Source organism: Cygnus atratus, chromosome 1 (genome assembly GCF_013377495.2).
Source record: "Cygnus atratus isolate AKBS03 ecotype Queensland, Australia chromosome 1, CAtr_DNAZoo_HiC_assembly, whole genome shotgun sequence".
In the NCBI taxonomy this organism is placed as follows: domain Eukaryota; kingdom Metazoa; phylum Chordata; class Aves; order Anseriformes; family Anatidae; genus Cygnus; species Cygnus atratus.
In genome coordinates, this window is record NC_066362.1 from 178749769 (window position 1) to 178774361 (window position 24593).

At 40.9% G+C, this 24593-nt stretch overlaps 1 protein-coding gene across 1 annotated transcript; it reads right to left on the reverse strand.

The window, feature by feature from the left end:
• Nucleotides 1-288: 288 nt before the first annotated feature.
• On the reverse strand, nt 289-17079 carry CPB2 (carboxypeptidase B2). The gene is made up of 11 exons (XM_035553341.1): nt 17009-17079; nt 13312-13387; nt 10686-10810; nt 10487-10595; nt 9813-9914; nt 9146-9250; nt 7182-7298; nt 6114-6204; nt 2593-2795; nt 604-688; nt 289-473 (listed from the first exon to the last, which is right to left on the reverse strand). The coding sequence occupies exons 1-11, from the start codon at nt 17077-17079 to the stop codon at nt 289-291; spliced, it is 1269 nt and encodes a 422-aa protein (XP_035409234.1).
• Nucleotides 17080-24593: the final 7514 nt, after the last annotated feature.

Here is a 24593-nt window from a genome sequence, read left to right on the forward strand (position 1 = left end):
CTGAGTGCCTTTCTTACAGAGATTATAACAGACCAGCACTGGAGATTTTATTTGCAGCACTGTTGCTATCTGTGTTGCTGTCCTCAAAGGAAGTTGCACAGAACTCCTGTTGTATTTATAGGTGTGGAAGTATGGTAAAAAAGCTTGAGGTATTCTAAAATGAAGTGTATGGGGTGTAGTTATTCCTTTTTTTTTCTTATATAAAAATAGTTTTAGTAAAGCATCAGTCTTTTTTATTGTTATGTGCCTAATTAAATATAGTCATGCTGGAATAAATTATATTAAACTTTACAAATTTTGAAGAACATGTTGAGCGATCTCTTTGACAGCAGAAAGTGCTTCTAAGCAAGTTGGCCTAATTTCTTCAGGAGGAAGCAAAAATCCGTAAGTTCCCGTGTCCCGAAGCTCAATGGTAAAAGAATATTTAATTCCAAGATCATAAGCCCAGTCATCTGAACCTCCAGGAGCTAAATCTATACAAGGAAGGGAAAAAAAGATAAGTTACTTGAAACCATAACTTCAGTTTTCTGTTCAAAAGCTGTCTCCTGATGATAACAGGCATATGCTATCATGTTTCTTGTTGTAATAAAAAATCATACTTACAAATTGTTTGTGCACCAGTACCAAGTTTATAAATTTTCTTTGTTGTTCTCATTATAGCTTTAGCTGCTTTCTTTGCCAGACTTTCCTGAAATTAGCAAAACATTATTAGCTTTATAGCTTTGTGATAATAGTTAATATATATTCAGTTAAGATTTATTTACGTCATGCTCTGGATCTCATATTAGTTAAATATGCATATAAAAGGCTCTTAAAAAAAACAAAACAAAACAAACAAACAACAAAAAAAAACCAGTGTGGTTAAAACTTTCAGTGTAAACCCATGCTACAGATTCCATTTCTGTTGTATCTAGATAAAAAAAATAGATGGGACCTTACCATCCACCACAGGCAGCAAACTGTTGTCAAAGCATATATTCCCACTTGTCTCATATTTTTCCTTTTCTGCCACAGTATTTAAATACTGATTCATGTACTATTGACCAAAACCAGCAGCACATGATTTGCATTGAGGAAATTCTACTCTTAAGCCACATAAAGGGCTGAAGGCCCAGAATTAGTGCATTTCCTTCTGCTTTACAGTCACAAATACATTTTTTAATGCAGGCAAATAAAACAGTTTGTTTCAGTAAATTAAACAGTAACCAAGACAGCATAAGAACATATGCTGTTTGGGATTATTTTGTTCTATATTTACATTACTTTTTTTTTTTTATTTCTTCTGAACACACTGGCACTGGTTACCAATGGAAACACTACATTGGATGGTCTGTTTTTTTTTTTTGTCAAACAAAGTAGGATGCTTCCAATGCATTCCTTGTGCACTTTTTACAGTATTCCTATCTATAGAACATGAAGATTAAAAAAATATGCATGTTAAGTGACCTGAGAGATGCATAAGTTTAAAAAGAAGTGAAAATGACAGCAGTTAGTGTGGATCGTTGCCAGTATATGCAAATGTCAATCCTGTATCTTTATGAACTCTCTTACTGTTTGTCACTATGTAAAGATTCATGTGACACATTAAATGATGTGTGTACCTCAGACATGTGCTGTCTTCCCACATGGCAAATCCCAGAGCCTGAAAATCAGATTTCTGGTCCCCTTTACACAATTTTCTGCTCCTTCCTTAGTGCTGTGCAGGAGCTGTTATTTCAAATAAAAGAATGTGTTGCCTCGGCACTTGGAGCCTAGGAACATCCAAAGTGGGCTATGAAGTGCAGGAGAGGGAATTCCTTGCTCTAAGGTACTCGAAGACTTTACATTAAAAATAATAATAATAAAAAATAATAAAAAATATTGCTAAGCTATCCACCTAATTTTATGGCTTAATTATTCTGTTTTAATAAATCCCATTTTAGCCTGGATCTCCTTTCCAGATACAGCAAACTCAAAAGTTTTCTGATTGCTGGAGAAAACCACTGGCTACTTCTACGTTGTGTTCTGCCTGTCTTCTAGAATAGTTTTTACCGTGTGGTCTGGTGGCTCAAGGATCTAAAATTCTGCCTAAGCAGGGTATGGTATCCATCCTACCATTAGAACCATTTTAAGATAAGTATCCCTCACAAAATACCTTTAATAAAAATAACAAGTATCCACCAGAACACCTCATTGCTTTGGGATGTAGAGGGTATTTTTCAGAGTTACACAACCGAGTACTTCCATATAACATAGTCATGTATGATTATGTGCATGCAAACCACATGACTTCATTGTGAATTTACACAAATGTCCTTTCCTGTTGTCCAAAGAACTGACACTCCGCTCTTTTACCAACAGCTTCAAAGTATCAGGGATTGATGATGTGCTATCAGTCTGGGATAAATATTTTATTTTTTCCAGTCTCCAAAAGTAGCTGGCTGGTTTGCACACTACTAGACCAGCCCAGACCTCTTTAAGTTCTTAAGAGGAGAAATTTCACCCACAAATTCTTGATCTTCAGAACATTGTGACTCCCTTATTACGAGCATAACCAAGTAGGGTAAGAAGTTCTGAAATAAATGTGAAACTTAAGGAAGCAGGAAGACTTACCAGTTCATCATGGTCTTTGCTTTTCTTCATGGTGTAAGAATATGGGAACAATACCAACTGGGAGTAAGAGTGCATTGTTACGTATGCTTTAATGATGTCTTTGTGATCTCTGATAAAACGAGCCACTGCTTTAACCTCAGGTTCAGACTCTGGATAGGGTCCACAGTATATCTCATGGCATTCATTGGGAGATGCTCCTTTACCTGTAACAAAAGAGCATGCAGTGTTACTCCTTAAGTTCTTCCCTTCTGCACTCTTGTTCATCTAATGAAAGAACAGAGTATGGTACCAACATGCAAGAAGCAGTGGACTCTGTCATACTATGGAAAGAACTTTAATTCTTGCAGAGATCAGTGCAAGCCTACTCAGATTTCTCACCTACTATACTCCTGGGGAAAAAAAATAAGGTAAATATTAAGGAAAGAAATGATTCAAAGACTGGATAAAAAGTCTTAGAGGAGAAGATGAAAGTGCTCCCATTTCTACAAATTAATCAAGAACGAGATTGTGAGATCCCTTCTTGAAATCTAGAAGTACTACAGGGAAGAGATTCCTAATTCTAAGGGCATGTTTGATCTCAGGGGGAAAGCCAACTATTGATTGCAAGTTGAAAGAACGCAAATAAATTGAAAGTAATGTATCAGTTTTTTAAGAATGAGGAAGTATACATTCGAACAAATTGCCAAGAAGACATATAGGAGTCACCATTTTTGGTATCTTGACAAGGAGATCAAATTAGTTTCTGGAAGCAACCAGGATATTTATTATTAAATGTCAACTCCTTGTGTTTTAATAAATTTTGAAAAATTTCCCCTTTGCTACAGTCTGATTTTTAAATAAGCATCTTATCCTTAAGTCTTTATCCTTAGATCTTATGCAGGAATAAAGCTCATTGAGCACTTTAACACGCGGAAGTCTTTCCCTGGGCACAGGGACACTTTAACAAATGTCCATCTTCCAGAAATCAATAATGCCAGTGCATCTGCAGAGTAAAATCAACACTAGCGATTATCATATGATACAGGCACAAAGCTGCATCAGGGGAGGAGGGTCAGGCTGGGTGTTAGGAAAAGGTTCTGCACCCAGAGGGTGGTTGGGCACTGGGACAGGCTCCCCAGGGCAGTTGTCACAGCACTGAGCCTGCTGGAGTTCAAGAATACACCTCAGTACAGGTGTATTTGGGTGAAATGTAATTGTGATAGACAAAAGGCAAATGGCATCTGTGTGAAATCATGCAAAAATGACCAAATCATTACGCTAAGTTTTACACTATTCTGTTTTGCACAGACATGAGTAACTGCCTAAGGAAGAAAGCAATGAAGGATCTGTTTGCTGGCAATGTTGGATGAATGTTCTGTCTGCTTTCCTAAGTTCTTAGTGGTAGTGAGAACAGCCAACTGAGGAAACAGTATGGAAAACACAAAGACATATTTAAGTCCAAGTCCCAGTCAATTTTAGTTCCATGGAGGAAATTCCAGGTTAGATCATTGCTCTTAATGGAGTAAATCTGCCTTTTATTAATATAAAAGAAAAACATATTGTATCAGCTCATTGAGTAATGCATTTTGCTCTTCCTAAAAATAGTGAGAGGTGTTTTTCTGTTCCTAAGGTTGTTTCTGAACAGATAATCAGGGTAGTACGGTTCTAGTTAAAAGCAAAGATATAAAACCTGGAATTTTGCCATGATGCTAAGTATATTTAAAAGCAAGTCTGAAGCCAATGAAAGTCTGAGCGTTTAGCATCCCACCAACAACTCTTCTCTGTTTAAAAGTTTGTGAGTAAAGACTAAATTACAGGTTCCTGTGAATTTGTGGTCATTTCCCATGAACTCAGTTGTGTTATGGTATTCAACTGATACAGCTAAAAATAGTTAGAACATTACTATAAAATGATAAAATTCCAGCTTAGTTCTTCTGAGGATCCTGCTGAACTCCTAGCATTTTGCACAGCCACAGCAATAATGGAGATCCTACAGTTACTATGTTCTGGATAAAATCTGTTCAACCATTGCTATCATTTGCCACGCAAAGAGATATCTGTTCCTGAATAAGCAGTATTTTTATGCTAATTAGGAAGAACATGACTTTATTTTTCAGCATTTTACTGAGTGTACCACTAAAAGGAGTAGAAACCTAGGGAAATCCCTACAGTTATTAGGGTTTTCTACTTAGATAATCCTTACAGTTATGTAAGTCATTGTAAGTACATGACGTTGGTGCTTAGATTCATCTGTGCATTTTTTTCTCTCCAATCAACCTGCAAGGTGCTGAGGCTTCTCTCCTCTGTGTTTTCACCCATGTCTAAGAGATAAGCGTAGTATGGCTGAAAATAGTATGACTATTTCCCTTGTTACTAAACTAAGGTGCTCGGGGTTGCCCTGTAAAAATGTGTACAGTTTGCCCAAAGACTCCTTTAGAGAAGAAGCACATTTTAAGCTACCTGTATTCTTCTCCTCTTTGTAAAGTGGAATCACTTCTCTGCTTCAGAAGTTGTTGACCACCAAAAGTGCTTGACAAGTTAAACACGCTGCATAACCTTTCCCTGAAACTCGTATGTCTATCACATAGGTTATTTTTGCTGTTATTTCTCCATGCCTCTCTTCAGACCTCTCCTCTTGGGATATTTATAGTGAATATGACTTTTAAACATATGTATTTGGTCCCCAACTTAACATTTTTGTGCCTGAAAAAATGCATGTTTTTCTCCATGGTAAAGAAACATCTTAATTCCCAGTTTAGCAGTGGACTAACAAACCTGTTAGTTTAAAGGATATGCCCCAAATGCCAATTTGGGATACCTGACTTCACTGTTAAAAGTGCCTTTTCCTCTCATAGAATAGAAACCCTGCATAGAAAGGGTTTCAATGCTATTCCCCTCTTGAGTTTAAAGATCAGAGCAATTGCCATGTTTAAGGCACTTTCATCAGGTCTACAAACGTGCCTCATTACTTTGCTGAAAGTCACGCAGGACATTAGTGACGCTACTGAGTGAGGCCAGACCTGATCTATAGGGTTTTAAGAGAGCTGTTCTGCAGAATATTAAAAACCTATCAAGTACTAAAGTGCCTGTGGGTAAGTAAAAGTGATATAGCCTTGGCAACAAATGCTGAGAGCCAAGAAATTTTGGTCATTTAAGCATTGCTGAGGGATGACTGAGGTGACCCAGTTCATACAGTGCCCTGGGTACTCCACTGGGTGGTGCAGTAGGCATGGCGAGGGCCATCTCTTCCTTCTCTCCTCCTTTTCCCCCACAGCCAGGTGTGTCGTAGTGTGATGCAAGGGACAGGGTCCAGGGTCCTGGTCCCCCTCTCTCTTGTCATCATGCTGGGAAGAGGTTAGTCCGTGGTTTAACGTCTTGGGAGTCCTAGGTCCCAACAAAACGTATCTCAGGTTGGGGAAGTGTTCACTGGTTTGTAAATGTGCTTAGGTGCGTTTATCTTTGTATGAAAATGTTTTCAAAATTAAGAATTTTATAGGCTGAAACTGAGACAGGGGTATAAGACAAAGGAAACGATGTCATACCACACCACTGCGCATCAAAATTCCTGTTCATGTCAGTACCGATGCACCTGTTGTTACCGTGCCGTGAGCGGCTCTTTCTCCACAGCCGATTCTGTGAAAAGAGACACACAGAGCATGTTCAGGGAAAAAAGCTGAGAAAAATGATGGCAGCATCTCACCTGTTAGTTAAATGTGACTTCCCACTTGTATCTCTACAGGTCACTTGCCAATGAAGGTATAAAAGACCACGGCATATTATAAAACCACAGTCTGATTGCCAGTGAGGCTGGATGATAAATGGAAGTGTTGGAGAGGATGAGAAGTGCTCTGATTTCAATGGATTTGGACCAAGGAAGGTGAGGAGAAGACATACTGTTTATCCAGGTGTGTGAGTTTACAAATCCAAGTCTAATCCTTCTGTAGAAATTGCTAGCAGCATGTGTAAAGTTGGAAATTTAGTGAGCATCTGTTGAGATCTATATGTGTAGCTATCCAGATATAAGCCAAACTGGACTGAAGATCTGAAGTGGAAGAACTTATTTTTTAACTTTTTAACATTTTAAGTGTAGGATCTAAACATGAAAAAACAAACAAACAAACAAAACCAACAACTCAGAGACTCGGAGTTCCTAACCAATAAATAAAATCCTGGACAAAAGATACCTGTTGTACCTTCCTTTATCTGAAACAAAATGTACTCAGAGAACTGGGCTATCGTGCAGGAGGGAAGAGTGAATTGTTGGCTGTGGTCTAACTGATGCAGTATGCTATTCAGCTTGTGCTGGATTTGCAACCTTGCAAAGGCATTCCCTGACAGCTGGAAGCTTTGCGATCCCAGGATGAGATTTAGTTGTTTCTAAATGCATTTCCAGCAGCTTGGAAGACACAAAGGTACCGTGGGTCAAATACCAATTAGTTGCAGTGTCTGTTGTGGTTTAAATCGGGCAGAGATGCAGAAACTGCAAGCACAGATTAAGGGTTTGGGGCATGCAGTTCCAGGATGAAATTATGCCCTTGACATGCACAACAATAATTCCCATAAACAGCATGTCAGTACATTGCACAGTCTGTCAAAAAATCTGTACGTACGGAGGGATGGCTCCACGTGTACTCGTAGCCATCCACATTTATCACAGGCATGACGTAGAAATCAAAATGCTCCAGAAGTGTCGTCATGGTCTGATCTCTCTCACGCACATGGATTGCCTATAAAACACAGGAAAAACTTAAAGGCATTCATAACAGTGGTTTTCTTACCTTCCTAGGAAGGCAACTGAAGGCCCATGTAAAATAATCATGCAGTTATCACACCAGTCTACCTCCTGATTGAGGCGTATCACATCACAGAAACTTCTAAATAGTCAAAGAGCGCTTTAGTTAGGAGTGGTGGGGAGAGGAGAAGAATGGATCTGATACAGTTGGTGAGATACACTGCAGTCTTTGAGCTTTAGCAGGTGGCCATGAGATAGAGTTGAAGCTTATTTGTAGGAACGTTTGAGCTTTTGCTGCTTATATAAATGGTAGGAACCCACACTCACACCCAAAATACCAGAAAGGTAGCATCAAATAAAGCAAGCACAAAAATAACGAATCACATTTCAAGTGGCTGCTTTACATAACATTATTTCTGCTATTATTTCATTATAGGTTCAATGCACATGTATGCAAGGAGCCAGCAAGAGCTACATTGCTAATTTGGCCTCACTGCCTATTTTGAAGGCTTTAGTGATACCTAACCTGGTTGTTGGTCTACCACACAGGGATAAATTTTAACCTAGATAAGTGGTTTTGTTTCTATTGGAATAGATTAAGTCCTTAATCATATCTTCTTTCATTTTTTTTCCTCTTTATACCTTTTTTAAAGCACTTTCTTTCATTTTAGATCCTTCCCAGTTTTCCTCAGGCAATGTGCTTTGACTTAAATGAGAAATGTCAATCTTTCTACAATCCAACAACAAAATTAAATGATAAAGAGTGGAAACATTATAAAGAATGCCTAGTGTTTTCAAGAGAGAGCTACTGAATTTAGTGTGTGCACAGACCTGTATTAATATCCAATTTTAAAATGTTACTTCGCAAACTGATATAGAAATAAAATATGAATTTAAAACACATAAATTAGATCAAGGGGATGGAGAAGCTAAATGTTCAGCTTGTTATTTCTGAAAAATGCTGCAGGGACATGTCACTGGCAAACTGACAGTGTAGCTGGTAATTATTTGGAGCAGCGTGAAAAGGGCAAATGCATTTCTCTCCAAGGGAACCTTGAAGGCTGGGATTATCAGTGGGTCATAAGGTACATTCAGCTGTGTCTGTCCCAAACTCCTGCAATCTCCTTTAAAATGTTATAGTCATTGAGGCATTACAGTTGTGACAGAGGACAGAAATAAATGTATTTCTTCTTTTTATCATCATCATCATCATCATTTAGTGATATCCTAGACAAACCATAATTCATGTTTTAAGGACACCTCTGTGCTGATGCTCTGGCTACAGTGCTGTTGATTTTGAAGTCTCCATCTCATCTAGTTTATTTTTATTGTGAACTTGGCTTTTGTGAAAGGTGTCCTCTGATCTACTCCTGGCAGTGTCAGTTGGAGTAATATGGACATAAGCCACCATGCACTACATGACACAGAGCCGGGATCACTCCTTGGATCCATGTGGCAATATAGACAAAGCCCTGGCAGATTACCTAATACTTGCTCTTCACAGCATGTCTTCTCCATCCCTGACCGTTCCATATCTTTAAAAGTCTCTGTTGAGACTCCACTTCGAAATACGTACTTGAGAATACATCTGAACTCTTTTGCATTTAAGCCATGTATTTTTCTCTCTCTCACGCACAGACATACCTCCATCTACTGACATGCACACACATACACACACTCACTGCTCCATGTACATCTTGGGGAAAATCCTGAGCTGGTGTTGTGGAAGTAAATGGATTAAGACATTACAGAGCTTAGAATGCAATTGGGAAGAGAAGGTAAATGGCAGTAAGATAGTTTGCTTTGCTTTGAAAATGGTAGCTAAGTATGATATCTACTCACATGGCCTATGAACCACAGGCAGAAGGCAGGAGAAATCCATTCTCTAGCATGGATACCACAGTCAATCCATATCGCACTTTTGGGATTTCCCTGCCTTTTAGAAAGCTGACAAAAAAAAAAAATCATGTTAAAATCACTATTGTAAAGAATACCACGTAAAGGTGGAAGTGAGCAGGGTAACCAAGATGGAAAAAGAAGCCCCTGTGGTGTAGGGAGTGTGGACCCTGACCCTGGGCCAGGTTGCTGCTCTCATTTATCTTCTCATATGGTCAGAGGGCCATATTCATACTGCTAACATAAGAACCAAGACTGCACTAGGCCCTGATTTCAAGACATCAGATCACCAGCTATGCAGGGCAACAGACCAGGCTGGTTTTGTAGTTAACAGAGGAAGGTTATCTCCCATGCCAGTATTTCATGCCTTTGGATGATGGCCTAGATGTGGTAACTTCTTTGTGACCCAACAAGGAACCTAACACGGTCAAATGCCTTTGTCAAACGTAATGGCACCGTATCAGAAGAACTTAGGAAACTTCTAAAAAAGACAAACGTTTACACATTGTTGAAATATGTATTTAAGTATAGATTTAAGAAAGTGTTTTGGCCAAAACCCACCACTTGCTCGCATTAGTACCTGGAAAGATTTCTCAGTAAGTCAAAGCCATACCTTCAAAACATAAAGTGGTCGTTTTTCATATGATGATCCAATATGTATTTTCTCAAGTAGGTCAGAATGGACTCTCGCTACTTCTTCCATCCAATAATATATCTGCAAAGATGAAGTAGAACACTTTGTAAAAGGACCTTCTCCCTATTGTTTTCCCTTGTTCCTAAAAGTGGTCTGGACTTGACTTCATTCTTTGTCCCAGATTCCCACCTCTTCAGCTAATTGGAAAAAAAACAAAACACCACCACCACCAAAAAAAACCACCTAGCAATTCAGACTTCTGGCCAATTGCCATGCTGACTTCTCTTGAACCAAATGATGAGACATAGTTACAACACTGTCTAGGTATAGCCTTGAAACTCCTCTTTAGTTTTATTTAGTTAAAATATTATTCACTTCATGTTTTAAATATTTATGTGGTGCTTTGCTGCTGCATTTCACTTCTGAGTAGGCTGCATTTGAGTGCTGGTTTGAGTTAATGTGTGTATAATAGGTTTTGTCTGGTGCTTCATTCCTTCTCTATAAAGGCATTACACTAATTACAGCTCTCAATGGTTGAACAATACAATGATAATTATTTACCTGTTGATGGTTTCTTTTTCCTGTCTCTATTCTCAACCATGAGGTCTTTAACCCCTTAAACAAATCTACAGAGTATTACAACAACACCTTACTTCTTTCAGAGAATGGTAGTTTTGATAGTATGATGAAGAACTGCGTGGGTTCACTGTGTCATTGATAGTCTGTTTTTCGATAAGTCCTTGAACATCTCCCATCAAAATTCTGAAAAACAAAAGGGCACAAACTCCTGACAAATGACAGTGTTGCCAATCAAGTTTACTGAAATATTCATGACAAGAAATAAATACGTACTTGTGCTGGATGCTCAGTTTTCTTAAATTAGCTTTTATGCTGTTTATGCTAGATGCAGCGACATAGAAATGGACCTCTATGTTCTTCTTGATGTATTCAGCCACAACGGGTTGCCAGAGGATGACCTGCAAAGTTTCCAGGAACATTTAATCTTTTTTTTCCCCTTCTTTTACCAAGGAAAGAAAAAAATATTCTTATTAACATTTTGTAAGCACTTTGAAAATTATCAAAGCATACATTTTCAATTTAAGAGACCACTCATAAGAAGCAGTTTAATGTGTGTTGTGTTATAACACTCTGCTACTGCTGGAAATGAAATGCGTATATTTAAGGAATGTTTATAATGACTTCTGCACATAAATTCATAAATCAAGAACAAAGACAGGAACATAACCTTTATTGAGATAGTATTTCTAGTATAATAGATATGTTTAGCCAGCTATTATGTTACATGTTTTCAAGTCTGCTGAGAGTTATTTTCCCTTAGGGTATTTGGAGAATTAATGAAGATCAGACCAGTCTTTGTAGCTATTGTGTTCACTGATTACTTTGATCAGGGAGGAAATAAATGCCAGAAGGGGTTTGAGTATAAGTCAAGATGAAGCAGCAATACAGAGATTAGAAATGGGAAGAAAATGAGATTCTTTTTGGCAAAATTAAATCTTTTACAATAATAAAATCAGAAGCCAACATACTCAATAACAGAGTGAAATTTTAGAAGCAGTAATAGCAAAAGATCTAGGAGTGACAGTAAGCAGAAAATTAGGCATGAATTTACAATGTGGAAAAGGTCAACATAATTCTTGGATGCATTTTTAAAGAGATGCAGCATGGAGTCACTAGACACTGGGCTTATTTTGCTCCTTTCTGGTGCAATTGCACCAGGAATATTATGTTTCACTTAGGGCACCATGTTTCCAGACACACATCGGCTGTCGACTGTTTACCTCACTCATTTCTCAGGGAGAACACATTTGCAAAACCTAAAGAAAACTCTTCCATGCTTTCGATCAAGACTTTGGAACAATAAATGGTAAAACATTTGGGCCCCAGGTGTATTACTGCCATGTGCTATACAAATGACTGAGCTAGTCTCGGTGTAGCCATCTCAGGCATTATTGGCAGGTTAGTGCCATCAGGTATCTTAGCATTGCTTGGAAAAAGCATCCAAGAAGCAAACCAGATGCTTAGCTCACCAGCACCGATTTCCCTGGGGCCTTGGCTAGCCTGATGTCTGTGCTCACATACAATAGTTCAGATTTAGTTTCTTGTTGACGTAGGCATTCTTTGAATCGGAATAATTAAAAGTGAGGAACTCTAGGTTGGGGGTAAATGGGAAACTTTCATAATGCGTGTGGTTATTAGTTTCTTTACCCATCACCAGTAAGGGTCAATACTGCCCCAGGGACAGCTACAAAAGACTGTTATAAGCATTTCTGCATCTGGGTCTTCTGCTGAATGCTACGTGCAACACGTGTGATGTACGGATAGTGTTTCTTTTGTTTTAGATTTTTGATTTCCAACTTTTGCAGGAGTAACATCTATAAGTAGCCTGATCATTCTTTGTGTAAGATGCTAATTTTCAGTTGTTTCTTTTTTTTTTTTTTTCTTCTAGATTTTAACCATGAATATTTGTTGGGAGGTGCCATTTGTGTCTTTCGCTTTCCTGTTCCCTTTCTCTCTGTCTTTCCCTCTCTCTTCATGGCTTCTTGGGGCTCCTGTGTGCAAGAAAATGAAGAATGACAGAGGTGAGGAGAAGATGGAGGAATGGAGATCTATTTTAGTACAGCAAAGGAGATGAATATGTGAGTTGACCTGTGGAGGTGGAAAAGAGTAAAGAAAGGTATCAAGGTTTATGTGAACTGGAAGGAAGAATAAGAAACTAGGAGGGCCAGCAGGAGACTGGTAAGAATTTGGGTGGATATAGCATTAATAGGAGCTAAGAAAGACAGAGAAAGACTTGGCATAGGCACCGTTAAAATCTCCAGTCATCTGAGACACATCCTTAATCATCCTGTAAATATGTTGGCTGAGGGAATGGTTGCACCTTTTGATGCAGAGTGTTGGCTTCAGATAGTGGGGGCGTGACTGGGGAAATGCTTTTGAAGAGGAAGAGATGCCTCATTTTAATTAAATGCTCTCTTTAATGACAGAGTGAAATAATAATAAAAAGTATTGCATAACAGATTTTTTTTTATCTAAATGCTGCTTTAATAAAAATACCACTTTATATTGTAAATCCAGCCCTGATCTTTAAAGCTGTGCAAGTCATATAGGTCAAGACTGCATTGGGTTGAAGCACTAAGTTTCCCTAGCAAATGTTTTCTACTTACTGTGCTCTACCAGTTTTGTGGTGTCTTATACACAAAATCAATTGCAGAAATCTGAGCTCTGATATAATAATGTTATGAAGTAGAGGTCTCATCATGTAAATTAGGGGGCAGCAGAGTGATGAAAACCAAGCTATATGTTGAGTTGCTTCATTAGGACAGAAGAATGAAAGTGGGCTAAACCTTTCTACTACTGGGAAAAAAATAGTGCACTCTTATTTATTCATTTATTTATTTATTTATTTATTGTGGAAGAATTTGGCCTAGAGATGAGAGAGCCACAGGGAACCATTTACCTCGGTGGTGTTCAGTAAATTCTGAAGGGCTTCAACCTGTTCGTCAGTTTGTGGGAGAGCCGACAAAACCTCATCCCTGAAAAACAAGGGTATTTAGGTGAAGCACAGGTACTTGAAACTGGAGCATAACTAGAGAAGCAGCCTTGGCCTTTCTCTTCTTCCCTGTCTTGGCAATCTCAAAGAAGATTCAGTAGTGAAGATGCTGAGCTCAATTCCAGCCCCTTCTTCTGCCAATCAGCCGAATATATGCAAGAGCTGGGTGGCTGGTGAAGGGCTTTGGTAGCTAGCATCTAGCTGTACTCTGATATTGCTCCTGGGAGCTGGCACCAGCACCACAGCTCTCAGTCCCAGCTGATCAAGAGTGCAGCAGGATGGCTGTAAAACCAGCCCAGACCAAGAAGATAGCTCTGCTGTTCTCCTCTGGTATCAACCACTCTTCAGCAGAGACATGAACCTTCCCATCTTGCTGCAGAAGCCCAGCACAACTTTTGGTAGATGTGCAGAGACTACTGCTATCATCATTCCTACTTCAGTCCAGTTTTCCTGATCTACTTTTTTTCCATCTGCCACTTACCCGTGATTTCAGGTACTCTATACCACTGTCCTCCCTACTGTTTGCCCAGTAATTTATATTCCCCCTTCTACTTGAAACCCAAGGTCCAGACTCACTGTAGAGAGAGATGGTTCTTCCCATCTACTCCATGCCTGACTTCACCATCGGTGAAAGAAGAGAAATTCATGCACAGATTAGAAAGAATGAAAGCAGAACCGTCCCTGAAGGTGTTCAAGGAAAGGCTGGACGTGGTGCTTAGGGACATGGTTTAGTGGGTGACATTGGTGGTAGGGGAATGGTTGGACCAGATGATCTTGGAGGTCTTCTCCAGCCTTAATGATTCTGTGATTTAGAGTTTTCCACCCCTGTGCTAGTGCGGACCAGTTGTGATTGAAGCACATAATTTGCAAATGAGGGGGGAGAAGTACTTATCTCTCCGAAGAGATCTTTATCATCTGAATGCTGCCTTAAAATACCGCTTTACATGGTAAATCCACCACTGATCTTCAGTGCCCTGCAAGCCATGTAGTTCAACATTGCATAGAATAGATATTTAAAATAATTCATGCGTAGAATGCAGAAGGAGGAGACTCAGAGGAATGTCAAGCCCTTACTTCCATTTTCTGTGTTGGGGTGGCTCTCATCCTGTCAGTCATTTGGCATACATTGGTGGCAGTGCATAAAAGAGGCACTAAGTCCCCACCAGCCCTGTCTGAAAAGATGTTTCTGAAAAGAAAACAGGCAGGGCTCTCAAAACAAGCATTTTCAAGCTGTGTAATGTGATTGCCACAAGTCGTTGTTGTGACTGATTTCAAGCGGAGGCCCGACGGTGTCTGGCAACCAGGTGATTCATCTTTTCTACTTTTAGCCAAGCTCCACGCAATCACTCTTGCTTCTCATGCAGAACCAACAGTATGCCAGCCTTATTTTTGCCTCTGCCATCATTTGATGGAGCATCAGAAAGCAATCAGGGCCAGGCAGGGCTGGCGCTTTGCCTTCTTCTTTAGACGAGTGCATGCCAGAGCTTGTGTTTAGGGCTATTTTAAAAACGAATTTGCCCTCTTATACCTGGGAGAGACTTTTCACAGGGGAGATCAGAAAAGGGATGTTGCATGTGGTTTCATCCTATGATTGCCGCAGCCTGACATAGCAGGTGGTATTGTAACGAGGAGGTTGGTATGTACCTCTATCCCACAGTTTGTTGCACAAATAGTTCAGGTGAGTGTGGTTCGTGGCAGACAGCTGGATGCTAGCAGCAATTAGTCATAGCTCTCATTGATAGGACATGAATATACCAACCAAGCTAATCCCAGTTCAGCCCCTGCCCTAATAGTGTTTAACATGGGGGTATTGGCAACTGGAATTGTGGTCAGCGGGCTTCTGGGTTCCTCTGCTTCAGTTTGACATTATACCCTCTAAATATATTATATCCTTTGTTATACTGTTATACTCTCAATAAATTGTATCCTCTTAATAAAGAAACGAGCACTGTGAGGATTCAGCAGAACCTGAGCTAATTTAGACGTGTGTGCTAAACCAGAATTGATTGCATCCTAAATATGCACACTGCTCTCCACTGTCTGTGTAGGAAGATGAAGATGACTTGGTCATACGCAGCATTGTGTAGAAAGCCCTATAGTCGGATGAATCCCTTCCAGGATTCAGGGGCCCTGGCCACCATCTCACAGACAGACATAAATCACTGCCAGTTCTCTTCAGGCATCTCAGTGTCTTCCCCCCTCCTCTCCGTTGCATTTCTCGATCGCCATGAAGGCTGTCAGCATTGCTTATCACATGAGCACTTGAAACAAGTACTCAGCATAGATGTGTCTCCCTGAACTCATAGCCTGGATTCATTCAAACCTTGTGTGGTCTTTTGGAGTACTGTTCCAGAAGAGAAGCCTCCCTACTTTGTCTCCAGCTGGAAGCCTTCCTCTGGCTCTCAGCAGGTAGGAACACTAGAGGAACACTGCCAGGATCTGCTCCTGTCCTCCCTGACCTTGCCATGTGCCTCTTGTGTCCCTCTTCTGTTTTGCAAGAGACACATGCTACTTGTTTTACCTCATTCTTTCCAGTGGGAAATGCCATATTCTTCTGTAAGGGTCAGATATCCAGTGTTTTATTTACACGTTAAATAAATGAACCTCCAAGTAGCACAGAACAATATTGCTGAATTCACCTACAAGCTTATTTAACTGTCCCCCTACTTGAAACCCCACACCTCTGTAGCAATTCACAACAAAATATGATTGCAACGTGAAACAGGTGAACGATCCTGTTTTTAAGGCATAAACTCAAGAAGCATTGACCTGTCACAGTCCTGCTACTGACTAGGGGTGCAGAGTAACAGAGAGCCCTGAGATCCAATTCACTGTTACTTGTGTAGGTATTTGAGTTCAGGGAGCAGGTTGTGTTTAATCATGGTTCCTCTAGGTTGTTCAGCTTGCCTAATATCCCCACATGAGGGGATTATCTTTTTAGTTCTACCTATTAAGACACTGAAGGTTTTAAAGCCAGCTGCCCATATAGAAAATAAAAGCACTTTGGCTGTCTTCCTCTCTGACATATGGTCTCATGTTTTAACAAAGCATTTGGTTGCAGGGTATTTCTGAAGTTTATCGATAGGTAACAATAAAGCTGCTTCTGAAACACTGTACAAATACAAAATGGTTATTCAAAAATGACTTATGACTGGAGAAACAGTCATAAAAGCTGCTTTAGAAAGAAAACAGATTGTTAGCACTTTCTGAAATGGTTTCTCTTTCTACCTCAAGAAGTAATTCATTTAAGGTCTTGTTTTAAGGCAGACGAAGCAAATTATTTTTTCCCATTAAGTTTCAGAATGCCCTTTATTGGCACTCGAAAGCACTGAATGGACAGAATTGATTTGCACTTAGACTGAAAAGAGTAGTTTTAATATGATTAAAAACATAGGATTTATGGATGCAAAGAAGACTTAGAATAATTTCATTTCCTCCACCATCTATATATTAAATTGAACCACAGACCCAATTACAAGAGCAATAAATAAATGTCAGCCTTTGCCAAATGTTTTCCTATGCAACTTGGAGTTACTTTACCTCAACATTTTCCCTGTCCCACTCACCACACACCGAGAGCCCAGTAGCCACAGGAGGTATTTACCTTGGAAGAGTGAAGACATACTTCTCTTGAATCCAGATGAATAGGGTAAAAAAGAGAAAGTAAAACTTCATCTTCACAGCATCCACAATGAAACCCACTGCAATTGGAAAGCCCAGGGTTCGGGACCCACATTATTGATTTCAAAAATGTTATTTAAAGAGTGGTTAAAATTTAATGCTGCCCCTCACCTCAGCCCCAAGCTCATGGTGGCTGAGTCAATATGACAGAAGTCTCTGGGCAGGTTCTGCTTATATTGAGGTCACCCAGCACAGAAAGGATAAGGTACATTTTGGACATTTTCATATTGACAAGTCACTTTGTCATTTGAGCCTTTGTTTTATTTCCTTGTGGCTATGAACCACAGACAGAAGAAAGAATACCAAGCATGATGGTTTTGTGATCCTGTCACATTTACAGAAGTCCAGCAGTGTGCTCTGTGTTCAGTACTCCTATAGCACATCACAGCTGAGCATGAAGCTGGTTACAGGAGTGGCAATGAGGCTGTGAAGTCCAAATGGAAGAATCCTAAGCAGAAAAGATCCTGTTGCTGGTATTTGCTAGAGAGAGAACAAGGAGCAAGTGAGATGGATGCCTTCTTGCTATGGAAAACTGTTCCTCTAGTTCCAGATGGAGCACCTTGACTGGGCCTCCATCTCCCACAATTGGTCTCTACCTCTTTGGTTAACACTTGATCCATCCAAGGATTTCAGATTACTTGTGTTGCTCCATATTCCCTTTTCTATGACATTCTGACATCCAGCTTGTGCTTTCCACATGCCACACTGAATTAGCTTTCCAAGGGAAAGTACTAGTGACTCTTCATCTCATTATTATTAATTTTTGCGTGCCTCAAGATTTGTCTCCCATGTTTCTATATGTGGTTGTCCAGACAGGACATGCCAAAAGCTGAATGAATTTGACACATCCATGCTGTCTGATATAAATGTTCTTCAGGTGAATGGTGCCCAGCAAGATGACATGGTTTTGTTCCAGAGGGTTTTCTTTCCAGGAGAGGACCAGGGAGTGAATCCACACACATCCAGTGGGGACAACAGGGAGCCAAGACCTGGGACTGAACAGGGGAACTAAATTGTTTGACACTGTAACTTAAGGTTATAGCTATACAACTGGATGAAAAAATGCCTAGGAACAAGGTTAGGTAAGATGGACTAGGTTGCATCCACCAGCCACCTCTCAAACAGCTCTGGAGTGGTCCAGATCAGAGCCATTGCTCCAGTTAGGCAGGCAATTGGGGCTTCAGAGCTCCAAATCAGTCCTGACTCTCTTTTATTTAGGAGGGCAGATATGTCCTAAAAAGTCAGACAGCTAAGTTTTAGATGGCTGAAGTCAGCAGAGGTGAACATCTCTGTGAAAATACACAAGCACCGAAAATCTCCAAACTGTAAATATTGGGTTAAGCACAAACTTGGCACCAAAGTGAAACTAAAAAAAAAAGACTCACAGGAAGCTAAACCACTGGCACCTTACCTAGATTTTGCAGTTCCTCCTTTATCTTTTCTAGATGTTGTTCAAACAAACATGAAGTTCGGTAAGTCACACAGGCTGTTTCTGGCACGGGAAGTGGGCAGCGGTCTGCCACAGTGGTTGATTTTTAAACTGACGGTTCAGATGTGCTTCCTTCACATAGGCAAAAAGAAGGTGCCAGCAGAGGGTAAAACACAGGAGACAAAACTTGACCATCCAGTCGTGCTTGCATCTGGAAATGTCTGATGCACAGATAGAAATTTAAAGAAAGATTGAATTTACAAAGATAGGTATAGCAGAAGACATTGAAAAAAAAATGATGGAGTGGAGTTGCTGGTAACAAAGGAAAGAGAAGGATCATTTCCACCCATATTTTAAAATGTTAATTAAGCTGGAAAAGGGAATACTATTCCCATATCATTTCTGAGAAGAAAATTTTGGACAAATGGTAGACATCAGACATTATTGTATGTTGGTTGCTTCTCCTATGCAATGGATGTTGGAGGAAACTAAAGGCACTAGCTGAACCCCTGAGAGAAGGACAAACCCAAGTCCTGTGATGGTTCAAGCACCACATAGGCTGAAATGCAGTGAACTGAAAGGTAAACGTAGGATGAGAGTTAAAAGAATAACTAATGGGAGATGTCACTGACAGAGATGGCAGAGAATTGTATACCCACCACTCTTGCTTGTCTGAAAGCCTCTGAAGTACTTTGGCTCAAGGTAGGACACAAAAACATTGCCTTTCAAGCATATGCTGGATGTTGCTTATTTGGATCATTTTGGCTTCTTTTCCTTCCTTTAGCATATAAACAACACAGACAATACCCCTCCCCACTTGTGCAGCCTGCCTCAGCAACAAGGACATGACAGTGTTCAAAGCCAGTGTCACTGATCATCGGCCATGGGTCATTAAATGGCAGCTCCATACCCACCACAAGGCCCTGCCCCATGCCAGCAGCACCACCCCAAGAACAGCACCCATCCTGCTCAGCTCTGGGTGCCTAAAATGAGGTTCCTGTCCAGCCAGCCATCACCTCCATGAAGCGGGCTGATTTTCGAAAGCATGGAGGCTGCCGTCACAAGGACATTCACAGCATGCGACGTGCGTTTCACACACAGAGACAATTTCTGTGACAGTTCAATCGCCAAGTGGATCAGATTTCCTCTCCTGATACGATCTATTTATACTGTGTCGCTGAGGTTTGCTCTAATGAACAACCACCTATCCATTGATTACCCCCAAAGCTTTGTCAGTTGCTGACAGAACCTAAGTATAAAAAAATTACTGACATAACAGAGAGAGATGGGGAAGTATTTAAGCACCAGACTTAAACACCAATTTCCTTGCTTTCCCCCAGCTGTTAGGGGTTACCATTTGTCTTTTGACTTCTGTTGACATTCCCTCCATCTGCTCCTCTCATCCACGTAGGAGGTGAGAGTCAGTGCAGGCCGCAGGCTGCGCTGCTTTCATAGGCACTGCAGAGAAATGGGCTTTTTTCAGGAGCAATTCATCCAACCTGCTGTAGACATCTCAATCAGAGAGTTATGAAATGCCTGATCCTGTTCTTTCGTGGTGAGAGGAGCTGGGGTGACTTGCTTGGGGACAGGAAGGTGGATTTGTTCCTGTGAATCTTGTTGATTCTGCTCCCTTCCTCAGCTTGGACACTTTGGGTGCTAGTTATGGGTAGGAGCAATTTCCTGTGTCCCAGGCTACATAAATTAAGTCATAAATTAAGATATACTTGCTCTACCTACAACAATATTTTTTTTTCTTAACCTTCAAGAATTACTGAGAACCTGGAAAGTATTTCCCAGCTAGGCTGGGAAGAAAAATGTGGTCGTGAAAAACACTGTGAAGGGCAAGAGTTGGGCTGGTCAAAACATTTCATTTTGATAATTTCACCTGTTTGATTTTGATTCAATTTCAAAGCTTTTTAATAGTTTTATTGAAAACTAACTTACATTTCTAGGCATATATTTTTAAGGCCTGGAGGAAAAAAGATTGGATGTACACCTGGATTAGCTGTTGCTACTACGCTGAGCAGACGCTACACTGAGTAGACCACAGGCTATGCAACCAGAAGCCTTGCAGTAAAGGGGATGGTTTGATCTGTGCTGATTTCTGTTAACTTTTAGAGTAGCCCTGGGACATGCACAGCCTTTTATTTAAAAAGGGATGGTCAGGCCCTAATTTTTAGAGCAGATAATTAACAAAATAGTCTCTTAGTTTCTTAGTTCAATACTACTGCTATGGGAATTAGGACTGGCAGTACATAAAGCCTCCTGGTGCCATTATTATATTGCTTTTTGAAGTATAATCACACTTTAAAGGCAATTCTAATGAGATATTTCCACTCCTTTGGCTGAACCTGCTGCCTCTCTCCTCCCTCTCTCACATGTGGTCATATCCACATCCTTTGGATGTTGCATTGGTGTTGCACCTCATATAGACCAGGCACTGGCAAATATTTGTTTCTTTGATCCCTGGATCCTGATGCCTTCTTTCATCCCTGGACTTGCACAGTGCCCAGCAGCAAGGCTTTAAATAACGAGGCTCATCCTGCCTCGAGGTTCTCAGGTCTGAGTTCTGTGTTTCAGCACGTGCTGGAGCCCATGCGAAGTCTGTTGGTAACAGCGAACCTGTTAACAAGCAGACAGAAGGGGCAGGAGGAGGGGAGGTCCACTGTTATCAGCAGTCACATCCCTCAGATCCCTTTCCCTGTTCAGGACTAGCATATTCTGCTCTAGTTTTGATCATCCCAACTCCTCTTGTTTCCAGTTAATGAGTAACAAGTCCCTCTGGGGATGGGTAAGCACCCCCGTGAGTCCATGTGCTGAAGCAGAACATGAAAGCCAAGCGAGTCCGTGCTCTTCTTATTCTGGTTCTTTAAATCCAGGTTCAAGTGCAAAATTAATCTTCTGAAAAATATTTACAGGCTCTTGCCCTTTTTTTGGTGCATTATCACTATTGATGAGGCCAAAGGTAACTGGCTAGCATCCTTCTTATGTGAAGCAAAGGACGAGTAAAATCTAACTAAACTTTGAACCCTGATGCTTGCCATGCAGTGCAGCTGAGTGCCGCTGCTCCTGAACCACACGAGGATGCAATTAGTTGAACAGCTCTTTATTATGGATGCGGCAGAGCAGAATTAGAACTCAATTTACAAGTCTCCCTTTCAAAACCATTCAGCCGTTAAGGCCACATCATCTTTCAGTTTTCCGAGGCATATAATTGATAAATGATTTCTCCCTCCACACCTCAGCTCCTCATCTTTATTCATGAGCCAATTAATCTCCGTAGGACACTGTGATCATTTACATACATGGCCAATGTCACCAACCTCTGTCATTTCAGTCTGGAAACAATTTTACAGACCATGAAACCACTGGGATGGGAAATTGTGGGGTATCTAAATTTCTATGCTTCTGGTATTTCTGCCTGATGTTACTCCCAAATATAAAAGTCAAACTCTACCTGTGTTAGAAAACGATGGGTTAACTTGGGAGAAAATGAATGTCTGAGCCCTGTGTGAGTGCTGTACAGGCAGCATGTGTCTTCTAGATATGAGCAGATGCTGAAAATATATGTTCACTTTGTGTGATCCTACACCTCAACCTACTTCATTGTTATTCTTTCTTGGTTGTTTCTCTTTCCAGGCTCAGCGGAGAAGAAGACGCTGTAGTGTTTCGGCACCGCATTTTGTTTGTGGGCTGGGGAGATGAGGATGTGTCAGTACTCGCTAAATGCTTTCTTCATGATCTCCACTTCCCGAAGGGCTGTTATCAGCTTCCACCCAAACAGTATGTTCTCCAAGTGACTCGCGTTTCCTTACTGCCAGGAGGTATTGGTTGATTTGCCGGTATCTTAACAACCAGCATTTGCAAATCAAAGTGCAGCTTTGTTAAACAAAGGATGTCAACCAGAGCTGCAGGAGGACCACCAGCAGAGTTTCTGAGCACTTGAGGAATGTGCCCCACGCACCACGTGCAGAGAGCATGCTTTGGCTGAGGTGCAGGAGGATGCATGTACACACCTCTACCCATCTCTCTGTATATATATCTATATGGATATAGATAACAGGAATGCAAACACCCCCAGAAAAGTTGTGTATTCTGCCTGAGTGAGGTGGTGGAGTCACCGTCTCTGGGGGTGTTCAAGGAAAGGTTGGACATGGTGCTTAGGGACATGGCTTAGCGGGTGACATTGGTGGCAGGGGGATGGTTGGACCAGACCTTGGAGGTTTCTTCCAACCTTAACAATTCTATCATTCATTTCATTCACCCCTCTTGGCCAGTGTGATCCCCACCTTGGAGTGGCACGTCCCAGTCCCGGCTGATGCTGAGCATCAGTCTGCACAAGCAGGTCCATGCTGCAGAGACACTCATCAATGTCCCAGCGTGTCCCCTCCCAGCTCCTGGGGCACCCCCAGCACCCCCAGGAGCAGAACAGTCCTGGCTCTGTGTGAGCACTGCTCTGCAGCAACCAAAACATCGGTGGGTTATCGCCACTGTTTTCATCAAAAATCCCAAACATAGCATTGTGTGAGCATCTATGAAGAAAATTAACTCTATCCGAGCCAAAACCATGACACTAGGCAAGGCAAGGAAGTTTGTGACAGCACAGGGTCCCCTGAGCACTGTTCACAGACCCTACACTTAGCAGAATCTATATTCCCAATATTTGGCCCCAGCAGCAGATTTGTGGAGTTTCTCACTAGAAAGAGGCATTTGTGTCTTCTGCAAACCTGACCACCACATGGGCAACCCTGCCCCATGTTGGTCTGGAAAGAATCATGACTGAAACACTATGGGGCACTGCAGCCACATTTCCCCAACATGAAATATAATTTGACAGTGCAGCAAGCTGAGGCGGCAGGGCTGGTGGTGAAGGCCTAGTCTCTCCTCAGGGATCATTATCACTTATCACTAATGTGGCTGGTTGAACCTTTCTGTTTTGGTGCTTAACCACTGGACTCTTTCCCTGACACCTGCCACGAGATTTCCTGGGTGGATGTGGGGGGTTTCTCTCCATGCTTTGTGTGTTTGCAGATATTCCTTGCTGTGTTACTTTAGATCCTTAACACGTGCACTAAATGAATGCCTGCCCTGAGGGAGTGCAGTGCTTATATGCATGATCAGTTTTGTAGCTTTCTGCCTTTTACACAAATTTCAGATGTGTCTTTCCTGGTGAGCACATGGCCTATGGGAATTCAGGCACGTTTAGGCTTTGGACAATTTATTATGGCTCTGTGATGTACTTCTCAAGCAATAATAAGTTGCAACCTGGGAGGCAATTAGGTTTTCTGTAAGACGCTATCGCCTTCAAAAAGTGAGCAGTGCCCAAAAAGTAAATAATATGCAATAAAGAAAATGCTTTCAAAATAGTTATTAGACTTTAGGACAACTAAGACTCGCAGCTGTGTGTCACTTCCTGAGCAGCAAAGGAACATCAGGAGAATGATGTGATTTTCCCAGTAGTGGAACAGGAACTACATTGAGCACTGATCTGTGTAAAAAATATGAAGAAAATGAGAATGTAGTCAAATGTTGGTCCTAATTCAGACTTGACTTGCTGTAAAGTATGTAAAGTTCACAGAAACCACCATAGTTAGGCAGTGGTGGACACCAGGATCTGCAGTAGTGGCCAGGCCCGCAGCAGGCCTGAGCTGCCCTTGGAAGAAGGGGTGATGTCAGGCTGGGATTTCGGTTCATTCCCATCTCTGGAGGAAGCAGAAACATGACTTTACCTGTATAAGACCACAGAAACCAGTCATACTGCTTGCTATCCCTTTTCTAAAGGTAGCCAGGAGGGATGATTTACAACAAGGTGTAAAATCCTCATCATGTGCATGATTATGCTCTACTACACTATGGGGGGATATTTCCTTCTGAGTCCATCTGGTGATGAGACCATACCCTAAAGTATGTGATTGATTGCCCTCGTGCTTTTTTTCTCCTAGTTAGTCTAACTGCTGATGCTTTACTTTTATTCATCTGAATATCTAAGCCTTTTTGAAGTTTTGAAAATTATGATTAATTGTGCAAGGAAAATCAATAGTGGAAGTGCTTACAAAGCCAGCTTGATTTAGGAGTGAAT